Source organism: Acipenser ruthenus, chromosome 54 (assembly GCF_902713425.1).
Source record: "Acipenser ruthenus chromosome 54, fAciRut3.2 maternal haplotype, whole genome shotgun sequence".
Lineage (NCBI taxonomy): Eukaryota > Metazoa > Chordata > Actinopteri > Acipenseriformes > Acipenseridae > Acipenser > Acipenser ruthenus.
Window position 1 is genome coordinate 1,369,430 of NC_081242.1, and position 13,126 is coordinate 1,382,555.

The 13,126-nt window shown below is 46.1% G+C and overlaps 1 protein-coding gene across 1 annotated transcript; it reads right to left on the minus strand.

Annotated features, from left to right (window-relative positions):
• Positions 1-2: 2 nt before the first annotated feature.
• On the minus strand, positions 3-12,523 carry dcaf11 (ddb1 and cul4 associated factor 11). The gene is given in 15 exon segments (XM_059016976.1): positions 3-286; positions 529-635; positions 1,095-1,227; positions 1,229-1,248; positions 1,739-1,892; positions 2,433-2,618; positions 2,715-2,772; positions 3,716-3,784; positions 4,472-4,526; positions 5,105-5,251; positions 5,858-5,958; positions 6,522-6,586; positions 6,675-6,793; positions 6,885-7,012; positions 11,261-12,523. Coding segments are annotated over 15 exon segments (1,773 nt in total). The 5' UTR covers positions 11,542-12,523; the 3' UTR covers positions 3-136.
• Between the last annotated feature and the right edge of the window lie 603 nt (positions 12,524-13,126).

The window sequence follows — 13,126 nt, forward strand, 5'->3', positions numbered from 1 at the left end:
CTTGTTAACATATTGAATTGCAAATTTTCAAATCTAACATGAAACACTGTACTATTATTATTTCGACAACCCCCCCCCCCCCCGCGGCACACACACACACGCACTCTCTCTCTCTCTCGCTCTTTCTCTCTGTCTCTCACTCCCCATGCTCCTCCTGCTCTTCCCCGGTCTCTCGTTTGTCTCCCTCTCCTCCTCTCCCTCCCCTGTGCCTCATTCCCTCGTTCAGGAGGTCGTCCTGGTAGAACTGGTTCTGTCTGTATTCCCAGAGCCGCACGCCTCCGTCCCACTGCGGGGGAGAGACAGCGGGGTTAGATACACACACACACGACACACACGCACTCTCTCTCTCTCTCTCACACACACACACACGCTCTCTCAAACACTCACACTCTCTCTCTCTCTCTCTCTCTCTCACGCACACACACGCTCTCTCTCAAACACACTCACACGCTCTCTCTCTCTGTCTCTCTCTCTCTCTCTCTCTCTCTCTCTCTCACACACACGCTCTGTGTCTCCTCTCTCACTCACAGAGCTGCTGACAATGCTCTCCTGGTAGGGGTGCCAGCTCACGTCTCTCACACAGGCATCGTGATTGCACAGCTTGGTGACAATCCCTCCCGTCAGCACATCGTACACTGAGAGGGGAGAAGAGAGGAGAGGAGAGGAGAGAGGAGAGAGGGGAGAGGGGAGAGGGGAGAGGGGAGAGGAGATAGGGGAGAGGGGAGAGGGCAGGGATTGTCACACAGAAACAAATCATAATCTTTGCTATTCAAGGAGAGGAAACTTTGGATATCTCCTCCCCTCCCCTCCCTCCCTCCCCTCCCTTCCTCCTCAATCCTCCTCTCTCTCCTCCCCCTCCCTCCTCTCTCTCTCTCCTCCCCCTCTCCCTCCTCCCCCCTTCCTCCCCTCCCCTCCCCTCCCTTCCTCCTCCCTCCTCCTTCCTCCTCTCTCTCCTCCCCCTCTCCCTCCTCTCTCCTCCTCCCCCCTTCCTCCTCCTCCCCCCTTCCTCCCCTCCTCTCTCTCTCCTCCCCCTCCCTCCTCTCTCTCTCCTCCCCCTCTCCCTCCTCCTCCCCCCCTTCCTCCTCCCCTCTTACCCACGACCCTGCCTGTGGAGCAGCCTGTGTAGATGTATCTCTGCCCCGTGCTGAACTCGGGTGAGAACCGGCAGCGGATCAGGGTGTGCAGGACCCCGTGGCCCCGGTAGCTCATGAGAGACGTGTCCCCCGGGGAGCCGGTGCCTCTTCAGAGCTGTGAGACCAGGAGAGAGAGACAGCATCAAACAGGAGAGAGAGACAGCATCAAACAGGAGAGACAGCATCAAACAGGAGGGAGAGACCGCGTCAAACAGGAGAGAGAGACACAGCGTCAAACAGGAGAGAGAGACAGGGTCAAACAGGAGAGGAAAATCAAACAGGGAGAACAGAGAGAGAGAGAGGCAGGCTGGGGGGGTAGACACAGAACCCAAACTCCTCTCCCCTATCCCTATCTCTGTCCCCCTCACCTCTCTTGGGTACTTGCTGCCAGCAGTACTCCCAGTCTCTCCTCCCTCCACCTCTCTCCTCTCCTCTCTCCCCTCACCTCTCTTGGGTACTTGCTGCCAGCAGTACTCCCAGTCTCTCCTCCCTCCACCCCCTCTCCTCTCCTCTCCTCTCTCCCCGCACCTCTCTTGGGTACTTGCTGCCAGCAGTACTCCCAGTCTCTCCTCCCTCCACCCCTCTCCTCTCCTCTCTCCCCTCACCTCTCTTGGGTACTTGCTGCCAGCGGTAGTCCCAGTTCTGTTGAGTCACAGCCAGTCTGGAAGCAGCCAGCCCTTCTTTGGGAGAGAACTTGCGAATGTCCCAGAGTTTGATCGTCTGATCCTTAGAGTTCGATATGAGGTAGCGAGCGTCTCCCTGGGAAAGACAGACAGACAGAAAGAAAGAAATAAAGAAAGAAAAAAGAATGCTAAATAAAAAAAAAAAAGGTTTGTAAAGAGCGTCACCTTGCTGTCACCTAGAATTTTAGGACTGAGAATTATAAACAATATTATATATATAATTTAGATATTTTATATAACACCAAAAGAAAACAAAATGATATCACAAAAAAAAACTATCTGGAGGCCATCACAGCAGTCCAGTAGTATTTCATGTTAGATTTCAGAAATGTCACATTTTTCCAGTCAGTTTTTATCATGTTAAGTACCTGGAAAACTACAAAGCGCTGGGTGTGCAATTCAATATGTTAACAAGGGAACATTATTCAGCAGCTTTCACTGTACTCTATGAAGCTGAGGGAGTTCATTCTATATAGAGGGGGATGCAAAACTTGTGGCCACAGCTGTATGGGTGTGTCCTGGTTCAGTCTCTAGTGTATGTCTGTATATATATACTGTATATATGTGTGTGTGTGTGTGTGTGTGTGTGTGTATGTCTGTCCCCTGGATGTCTCACCTTGCTGTCGATGAATGTGATCCCGTCCCTGTGTCCCGCTAGCTGTCCCACAGGCTGTGGGCTGTCCTCCCGGAGCGTGCGTCTGTCCCACACCTTACACAGAGCATCGTCCCCTCCGGAGAACAGGATCTGAGAGGAGGCGTCCGCAAAGGAGACCGCATTGACGTCGTCCTCGTGAGAGTCGATCTGAAACCATCAATAGCCAAAAATCAATCAGTATCAATCTGGGAGGAACCGTCTGGAACCATCAATCAATAATCAATATTCAATAAAAATCCTTACCTTGAGCGTTCGCTTGTTCTGCTCTCTGTCGAAAACGTACAGGCACCCATCGTTAGCCCTGTGGAGACAGACAGACGCACAAACAGAGACATAAAAAAGACAGACAGGCAGACAAAACACACACACACACACACAAACAGACACAACACACAGACAGACACACAAACATAGAGAGACAAACAGAGACAGACAAGACACACACACAGACAGACACGACCCAACAACACACAGAGGCACAGACAGACACAACACACAAACAGACAGACACACACAGACGGATTCATTAAAAAAATAATGAAAATGCTAATTCATGTCTGCCTGTGCTACAGTATTTTTTTTTGTTTTTACAGAGTTAGGGTTAAAAAGGCTTCTAGTCTAAACATTTGGCATTTTTCCTCCTTCGTTTAATTATTATTATTTTTTTAATTTAGTGGTTGCCAATTATTTCTATTATTTTCTCCCAATTTAGAATATCCAATTATTATTTAAGCTCGGCTCACCGCTAGCACCCCCTAGCGGTGAAGATGAACCCACGCTGTCCTCCGAAGCGTGTGCCGTCAGCCGCCCGCTTCTTTACACGCTGCAGACTCACCGTGCAGCCGCCTCAGAGCTACAGGGTCGGAGGACAACGCAGCTCTGGGCAGCTTACAGGCAAACCCGCAGGCGCCCGGCCAGACCACAGGGGGGTGCTGCTGAGCCGAGGACACCCTGGCCGAACTAAACCCTCCCTCCCCCCAGGCGGCCAATTGTGAGCTGCCCCCTGGGAGCTCCCGTCCACGGTCGGCTGTGGAATAGCCTGGACTCGAACTGGCGCCCTCCATGCTATAGGGGGCATCCTGCACCCCACGTGGAGCGCTTTTACTGGATGCGCCACTTGGGAGCCCCTCCTTCTTCGTTTTCTTTTAATATTTAATAAATAAATAAAATAAATAAATACAAAAAAAAATAAAGAAGACCTGCTTAATCATGATTTGATTCGGCGCAGAGAACAGAGGACTCACCCTCCCAAGATCTCTCTTCCGTCTGAGGAGGTGGTGAGTGAGAAAACACAGAACCTGCGCTCATCTGGACTGAGGGAGAGAGGACAGGGGGAGAGGTGGTAAGAAAGGGAGACAAGGAAAAGAGGGAGAGAGGGGGGGGAGAAGAAGAGAATCAGTTTTATATTTTCCCCCTCCTCAGTATTTATTTTTTTATAATTCCTATAACTCAGCTGGTTGGGTTCTCAGACTCTGATCAGCGCTAGTCTGTGCTGGAGAGCCAGGCAGACCCACAACAGTGCTGAGTGAGTCTGTGAGAGTCTGTGAGTGAGCTGGCAGTGTATTCTCAGGGTGAGTGAGCTGGCAGTGTATTCTCAGTGTGAGTGAGCTGGCAGTGTATTCTCAGTGTGAGTGAGCTGGCAGTGTATTCTCAGGGTGTGTGAGCTGGCAGTGTATTCTCAGGGTGAGTGAGCTGGCAGTGTATTCTCAGGGTGAGTGAGCTGGCAGTGTATTCTCAGGGTGAGTGAGCTGGCAGTGTATTCTCAGTGTGAGTGAGCTGGCAGTGTATTCTCAGTGTGAGTGAGCTGGCAGTGTATTCTCAGTGTGAGTGAGCTGGCAGTGTATTCTCAGGGTGAGTGAGCTGGCAGTGTATTCTCAGGGTGAGTGAGCTGGCAGTGTATTCTCAGGGTGAGTGAGCTGGCAGTGTATTCTCAGTGTACTCTCGGCGGTCAGTGTATTTATTCTCAGTGAGAGGGCGGAGGGGTTAGTCAGCGCACTCACTTCAGGTCCAGCGCGGTGTGGCTCTCACTGTCTCCATCGATACTGCAGATGTGAACTGGAGGCGAAACAAACACAAGAGCCTGACAAGTGGCAAAGGACTGCACACGCCACAGAGAATTGGGTGGGAGAACTGGACTGTACCTTGCTGTATTGTATTGTACCGTATTGTCTTGAACTGTATTGTACTCAATTGTACAGGTATCTATACTCACTGTAGTCAGACCAGCTAGAATAGAGAAGCTTGGCTGTATTGTATTGTATTGTATTGCACAGCCCTGGTCTCTATTCTCACTGTACTGCACAGCCCTGGTCTCTATACTCACTGTGCTGCACAGCCCTGGTCTCTATTCTCACTGTACTGCACAGCCCTGGTCTCTATACTCACTGTACTGCACAGCCCTGGTCTCTATACTCACTGTGCTGCACAGCCCTGGTCTCTATTCTCACTGTACTGCACAGCCCTGGTCTCTATACTCACTGTGCTGCACAGCCCTGGTCTCTATACTCACTGTACTGCACAGCCCTGGTCTCTATGCTCACTGTACTGCACAGCCCTGGTCTCTATACTCACTGTACTGCACAGCCCTGGTCTCTATGCTCACTGTACTGCACAGCCCTGGTCTCTATACTCACTGTAGTCGGACCAGCTGGAGTAGAGCAGGTGGGCTCCGTCAGGGGTGAAGGCCACGTCCAGCACACTCCAGCCCACGTCACGGGCCTTGATGGTCTTGAAGAGTCGAAACCGACCGTCCCGCGTGTCATAGAGACGTACGTTCTGATCTGAGAGAGAGAGGCAGAGAGGGAGAGAGAGAGACAGGGAGGGAGGGAGGGAGAGACAGGGAGAGAGGGAGGGAGAGAGAGAGACAGGGAGGGAGGGAGAGAGAGGGAGGGAGGGAGAGAGAGAGACAGGGAGAGAGGGAGAGAGAGAGCGGGAGAGAGGGAGAGAGACACAGTGAAACACGCGCATACAGAACTACAGCAGCTTCCCAACACAGTGGGGTCTATATGAAGTTGTAATCTAGTGAGCTGGCATTGCCCGCTGTGTGCTGGGCAGAGCCTCGCTGTGCTGTGCTGTACACAGGGGCAATGCTGGCGCGACCACACTGTATAACACTGATATAAAACCCTGCACAGAACTACAGCAGCTACCCAACACAGTGGGGTCTATATGAAGTTGTAATCTAGTGCGCTGGCATTGCCCGCTGTGTGCTGGGCAGAGCCTCGCTGTGCTGTGCTGTACACAGGGCAATGCTGACAGGACCACACTGTATAACACTGATATAAAACCCTGCACAGAACTACAGCAGCTACCCAACACAGTGAGGTCTATATGAAGTTGTAAGCTCACACTACTGTATATAAAAACAAGTTTTATAAGATTTCCACCTTGGCAGGCTGACATGAATATCGACCCGTCTTTTGAGTAAACGCCACAGAACGCTTTCTGCTGGAACGTCTCTTTGTGAGTCATGTGATTGGGGAGGAAACTGAGAGAGGAGAGAGATAGAGAGAGGGAGAGGGAGAGAGAGGGAGAGAATGGGTCATCAAACATGTTTAACTTCAAAACACTCAAGGTTAATGCAAGGTAAAACTAACAGAAACCGAGTCAAGCAGACAAGCGTTTGGGCGTTTTCAGCCCAAACGCTGGTCTGCTTGACTCAGTTTAGTTTCAATCACACTGATGAAGGCACTAGAGCCCAAACGCTGGTCTGCTTGACTCAGTTTAGTTTCAGTAACGCTGATGAAGGCAATAGAGCCCAAACGCTGGTCTACTTGACTCAGTTTAGTTTCAGTAACGCTGATGAAGGCACTAGAGCCCAAATGCTGGTCTGCTTGACTCAGTTTAGTTTCAATCACACTGATGAAGGCACTAGAGCCCAAACTAGAGCTGGTCTGCTTGACTCAGTTTAGTTTCAATAAGGCTGATGAAGGTACTAGAGCCCAAATGCTGGTCTGCTTGACTCAGTTTAGTTTCAGTAACGCTGATGAAGGCACTAGAACCCCAAACTAGAGCTGGTCTGCTTGACTCAGTTTTGCAGTCTGTACTCACTGCGATCTGATGTCTGAACACTCTCCGTGAGAGAAACTGCTACTAAGGCAACGGCCTTGCTCCCTCTGAAAATCAAAGAGAAATCACAGAGAAATCAGTCAGAAATCACCGACTTGCAAATGACTTTGGAAATCAATCAATCTGAAGTCACACCTGTCTCAGGAGCCCGGCGAAACTCTTGGTGACCTTTGACCCTGCTGCTCCGGTAGCCAATCGAATCTGAGTCTTGATTTCACTGCGGTCCACTTCACAAGTGTCAGGGTTCAAATCCACTGGGAAAGAGAGAAAGGAGAGAGAGAGGAGTGAGAGTTGTCGGAGTGTGTCAGTGTGTTATACTGGTTTGAACTGGTGCTATACTGGTACCTGGAGGGTTGTATTGGTCTCCCAGTCTCCCCTCCCACGCTCCATCACTGTCGGAGTCAGAGTCCGAGTGCATTTGGACCAACTGCAAGCCTGTGGCCCCGCCCCCATGCACCAGCCTGACCTGGCCCCTCCAATCAGAGAAGAGAGAGAGACACGCCTTTTACTGATGGAGTCCATATTATTATTATTATTATTATTATTATTATTATTATTATTGTTATTATTAGCTATTTACTTATGTGTTTATTTGGCAGACGCCTGCTTTGTCCCAGGCGACTCACACAGGTGTCGCAGGGCAGCACAGAGTTACAATGCACGCTTCATATTTAAACACAGTGGAGTTTACAGCAAGGGCTAAATCACAATACTGCTAGAATACAATATGAACTAGGATGCAGCCAGTTAGGAGCACAGCAAGTTATATCTACAATGACAAAGTGCAAGGATAGCTCATAAGCTGAGGGTCCAGTAACGTGGTGCTGAGGTCAGGTGAGTCCAGCGCAGAGCAGGAGGGGCGGAGCGAGAGATCATACATTTTTTCTTTCTTTCTGTAAAACAACTACACAGGATTTTAAAATCGGCCCAGCCTTCAGCTTCTCATTTACAAGCGGGACGTACCAGCGAGATCGCGACATGTTAATAAGAGACTATTAAAGCTACCATGAAATATAAAATTATTTTTCTGCTGGACGCACTTTATTCCAAATCTTTCTGCAGAGCGACTGTATTTACACTGATAAAGAGAAGAGTCGCTTCTGCTTTTGAAATGAAAAAGTCAGACCTGCGATTTTAAAAGTGGCCGCGTCTTAGTACTCGGAGGGTTAATAAAATCTCGCTCGAACATTGTCCTGCTTCTAAATGAAAAACGAAGGCTGGGCCGACTTTAAAAAGCCTGTGAAGCTGTTTCACAGAAGAAACTGTCAGTGAAATCAATTTGACTCTGAACGCGTGTCTCATTGTGCGATTGAGAGACACGGGACGGCTCAACGGCTCTCAAATGAATTCTTAAAGGAGAAGTCGGGGTAAAGAACCGAAAAATCAGAAGCCCTGTCTATAATCAGGCACGCAGAGTTTATCATTTATACTTGGTTTTATTTAATTTATTTTTTTAAGTACAGTATTAGATTTTAAAGCACCTCTGTAATCCAGCGTGTTGTACTGTAACAAACAGACCTAAGCCCTCAGCCACCTGGTATAATTTTCCTCTACCATCAAAACTCTGTTAGACAGGTATTACTGTATGGAATAATAATGCTGGTTATCATCACAGAGAGAGAGAGAGAGAGGGTGTACAGTGAGAGAGTGAGAGAGAGAGAGAGAGAGAGGGTGTACAGTGTGTGTGAGAGAGAGAGAGAGAGAGAGAGAGAGTGTTGAAAGCGATACTCCCTCAGGCTGGCAGACAGAATCGAGGGCTTTCTGCTCCAGAGTCAAGAGGAGAAACTGTAGGAGAGGAGTGGAGAGGAGAGGGGGGGAGAGGAGAGCTTGTTAGCTAGACACACTGGGGGCTAATCAAACCTGGAATGCATCACACTGTTGTGGAACAGGAGTCTGATTACCATTCCTGATCTATCTATCTATCTATCTGTGAATTGAGAACTTTATTATTCAAAAGCAAAGAAAGGCGTCTGCTAAATAAATAATAAAAGAAAAATTCACAAAAACCTTAAATACAAAACATGCTTAGTAATGCAATCAATACTTGAGAAACCAGACTCCTAATCTAATCAAAGGACTAAAGGATCAATAAATGTTGAATTGAGGTTTGAAAAATATGCAAGTACCAGTGTGGCAAAGTGCCCCCCCTGTGTATGTTATATGTTACGTGTTGTGTGTAAATGTTGGTGTATAAGCATTGGTACACGGGATATAAGCGGGTCTGTGTTTCACGTGTGTGTAAATTGTATATTTGTATTAGGCACGGGGATGGCACATCACATCACGTGCAAGTAAAAAGTAATAATATGTGAGCACGGGGAATTGCACTTTAATTAATTCACGTGCAGTTGTACCGAGATTCCAATTGAATGATTGACTAGCAATCGAGTCTCGGTAGAACTGCATAAAAGCTGCATGTTTTCACTCACTGGGGGTTTTGGTGTTCGGTGAGTGGAGAACGGGAGTGAGAGGAGGAAAGCAAAGTAAAGTAAAGTAATTAGTGTTTTCACTCACCATGTTTGTCCGTTTGTCTGTTCACTGTTTAGTCTGTTTTGTTTGTCTCTTTATTTTGGTGTATAGTGCCGTGTCCCGTGTTTTTGTGTTTAAAACCTTTTATTTTCGGTTCTGTTCTGTTAATTATTAAATGCTGAGCGCGATCACGCGCTCAGCTTAACCAAAACTACAAGTCTTTGTTTATTTATTTCCTGCTGTAGATCCCACGCAGGACACCACGTGTCACAAAGACGGCCGGAGTGGGTGGCGTCAGACCAGAAGCAGGAAATAAATAAACAAAGACTTGTAGTTTTGGTTAAGCTGAGCGCGTGATCGCGCTCAGCATTTAATAATTAACAGAACAGAACCGAAAATAAAAGGTTTTAAACACAAAAACACGGGACACGGCACTATACGCCAAAATAAAGAGACAAACATAACAGACTAAACAGTGAACAGACAAACGGACAAACACGTTGAGTGAAAACACTAATTACTTTACTTTGCTTTCTTTTCTCCTCTCTCTCCCGTTCTCCACTCACCGAACACCCAACCAACTAGTGAGTGAAAACATGCAGCTTTTATGCAGTTGTACCAAGACTCGATTGCTAGTCAATCATTCAACTGGAATCTCGGTACAACTGCACGTGAATTAATTAAAGTGCAATTCCCCGTGCTCACATATTATTACTTTTTACTTGCACGTGATGTGATGTGCCATCCCCGTGCCTAAATACAAATACACAATTTACACACACGTGAAACACAGACCCGCTTATATCCCGTGTACCAATGCTTATACACCAACATTTACACACAACACGTAACATATAACATACACAGGGGGGGCACTTTGCCACAACCAGCCATGGTGATCAATAATTGAATAACTGATTAGTTGATTAATTGTTGCTTCTCTACCAAGAAGGGATTATATTGTAGCGTCAAGATGAACAGGATTGTGGGGCTCTGTCTGTCTGTCTGTCTGCAGCTTTAATGAAACTAAACTCTTTTCAGAATGTAGTAAACTAACACAGACCCCAAGAAGAAGGGATTATATTGTAGCATCAAACTGAACAGGATTGTGGGGCTCTGTCTGTCTGTCTGCAGGTCTAATGAAAATGTTTTCTAGCATTGAGCCTGTACTGGTAGTAAACAAACACACTGGCGTCACTGGCATGTGGTGTGTCTATTCAGATGAGAGAAATCTTGCATAACAACCACACTGTTAATAATTATGAAACAAGAAAAATGGGGCTGCAATCCCACAATCCTGTTCATCTTGACGCTACAATATAATCCCTTCTTCTTGGGGTCTGTGTTAGTTTACTACATTCTGAAAAGAGTTTAGTTTCATTAAAGCTGCAGACAGACAGACAGACAGACAGACAGACAGACAGACAGAGCCCCACAATCCTGTTCAGCTTGACGCTACAATATAATCCCTTCTTCTTGGGGTCTGTGTTAGTTTACTACATTCTGAAAAGAGTTTAGTTTCATTAAAGCTGCAGACAGACAGACAGACAGACAGACAGACAGACAGACAGACAGAGCCCCACAATCCTGTTCAGCTTGACGCTACAATATAATCCCTTCTTCTTGGGGTCTGTGTTAGTTTACTACATTCTGAAAAGAGTTTAGTTTCATTAAAGCTGCAGACAGACAGACAGACAGACAGACAGAGCCCCACAATCCTGTTCAGTTTGACGCTACAATATAATCCCTTCTTCTTGGGGTCTGTGTTAGTTTACTACATTCTGAAAAGAGTTTAGTTTCATTAAAGCTACAGACAGACAGACAGACAGACAGAGCCCCACAATCCTGTTCAGCTTGACGCTACAATATAATCCCTTCTTCTTGGGGTCTGTGTTAGTTTACTACATTCTGAAAAGAGTTTAGTTTCATTAAAGCTACAGACAGACAGACAGACAGACAGACAGACAGACAGAGCCCCACAATCCTGTTCAGCTTGACACTAAAATTAATATAATCAACCTTTGACTCCTGCTATGTTCATCTGTGGTTGGATTAGGTCAGTGAGCAAAACTCCACCTTTCTTTTAATTTTTGAGGGGGAAAAAAAATGATTAATTCACCAAAACAAATCTACAAAAAACTAAACCAAAAACATAAAACATATATATATATATATATATATATATATATATATATATATATATATATATATATATATATATATATATACACCGTGTTTATTTTAATAGTTACCTCCGAAGAAGATACGCCAGTACTTGGGCTAAATCCACGTCCTCTTCAGCTCTCCCGCTTGAGGGCCCTGCCGCCCCGGACCCGCTCCAAGACGCCGCCCGGTTGCTCCCCGACGAAGCCCCGGCGGCCCGGTTGCGGCTCGGTTCGTTCCCGCTTCGGTTATTTCGGCTCGTATTTGGGTTCCTGTTGGTGTCTGTCCCGTCTCGGCTCGGCTCAGCTCCGTCTGCGCTGCGGCGCGATCCCGACATGGCAGCTGCGCTCGAGCTGCTGCGAGAGCCCATTCACTGGAATTCAAATTTATATACAGCACGCGCACTAACGGTCGCTTCGCAGTTTAACCGACGAGGACGACTGCGACAAATCATACAATATTTAATATAAATGAAATATCGTTTTTTATTATTTATTTGAGATACTACTACGTCTTAACTAATATTTTCTTTCAAATGAAAGTTAAGTTACAGTAATATATTGTGTTGTGAAAAGTTACCTGAGGTGAAAAAAAAAAGTAAGTTACCGTAATTTACTCAATTAAAAATTTCAGCAACGTTAATTGCCCTAACCTGCGGGCATTTAAAAATTAAAAAAAAAAATCCTCGGTATTGCAAGGTTTAGTTGAAATTAATTAACTAGTAAAAAGCTTAATAACAGAAACAAGCCACATCCGTAATATCGGAGTGCTGTTTTTATTAACTTGTTTATGAACTGCGAAGTGTAAGGAAGTGCCAAACAGATTTTATTTTACTTTCAGTGGCACATTAAATCTTGGTTTAAAATTTCAGAAAACTTAAATATTCAAAAACGATACCCTACAATATTTAAATCAAGTATTGTTGTTTTTTTTTTTTTTTTTTAAGAAAAGAAAACGATTCAATTTTACACCCAGAGCTCCATTATCTATTTTACGTATCAAACTTGTACTTTGTGACAAACACGTCAGGATACTGAATAAACCTGCGTAAACGCTTTTAAAATATATATTTCTAGGTATATTTTATTTCTTCTCATTAAAAAAAAACAAAAAACACCCCCGTCAAAACAAGCGAGACAGTTTTGCTTCCGTTCGACAAAAAAAAACAAATCGGTAAGATTTCGGATACTGTACGGTCGTCTCTGTAAAAATATATCAGATACGCTGTCCTTCCTTCGTCTTCGTTTTTAACAGAAAATGAATCCTTTCGCATTTTTATTTTTCTTCAGCCATGTTGTTTACATCCTCACACAGCTCCATTTCGCAAGTCACATGAGTCGCGACCCCAGCGTTTCCACTGTCGAGGGCGGCCCGGGAAACCGGCTCCATCTTGGCTCTACTGAGGCAGCTTAGCCGCCCAGAAACTATTGAGCGACTGGAGCCAAGATGGCTGGTACAGGGATACAGTTTCCTAACTGCAAATTGTGACGCGCTTGTGTTTCTTTCTTCAGTCGTATTTACCACCCACATATGTAACTCGCCTTTAAAAACTATATATAGCTGCACAGGCATCTACAATGTGGGGTCCCCAATAGCTACCACAAGCTCGTTTTAACAGGACGCTCCCCAGCGCAATTCTGGATGTCAGTGGTGTTGCTGGCATTATTATTATTATTATTATTATTATTATTATTATTATTAATATTTATTTCTTAGCAGACGCCCTTATCCAGGGCGACTTACAATTGTTACAAGATATCACATTATTTTTTACATACAATTCCCCATTTATACAGTTGGGTTTTTACTGGAGCAATCTAGGTAAAGTACCTTGCTCAAGGGTACAGCAGCAGTGTCCCCCACCTGGGATTGAACCCACGACCCTCCGGTCAAGAGTCCAGAGCCCTGACCGCTACTCCACACTGCTGCCCTATATTGATTTCAAAAGGCACGGG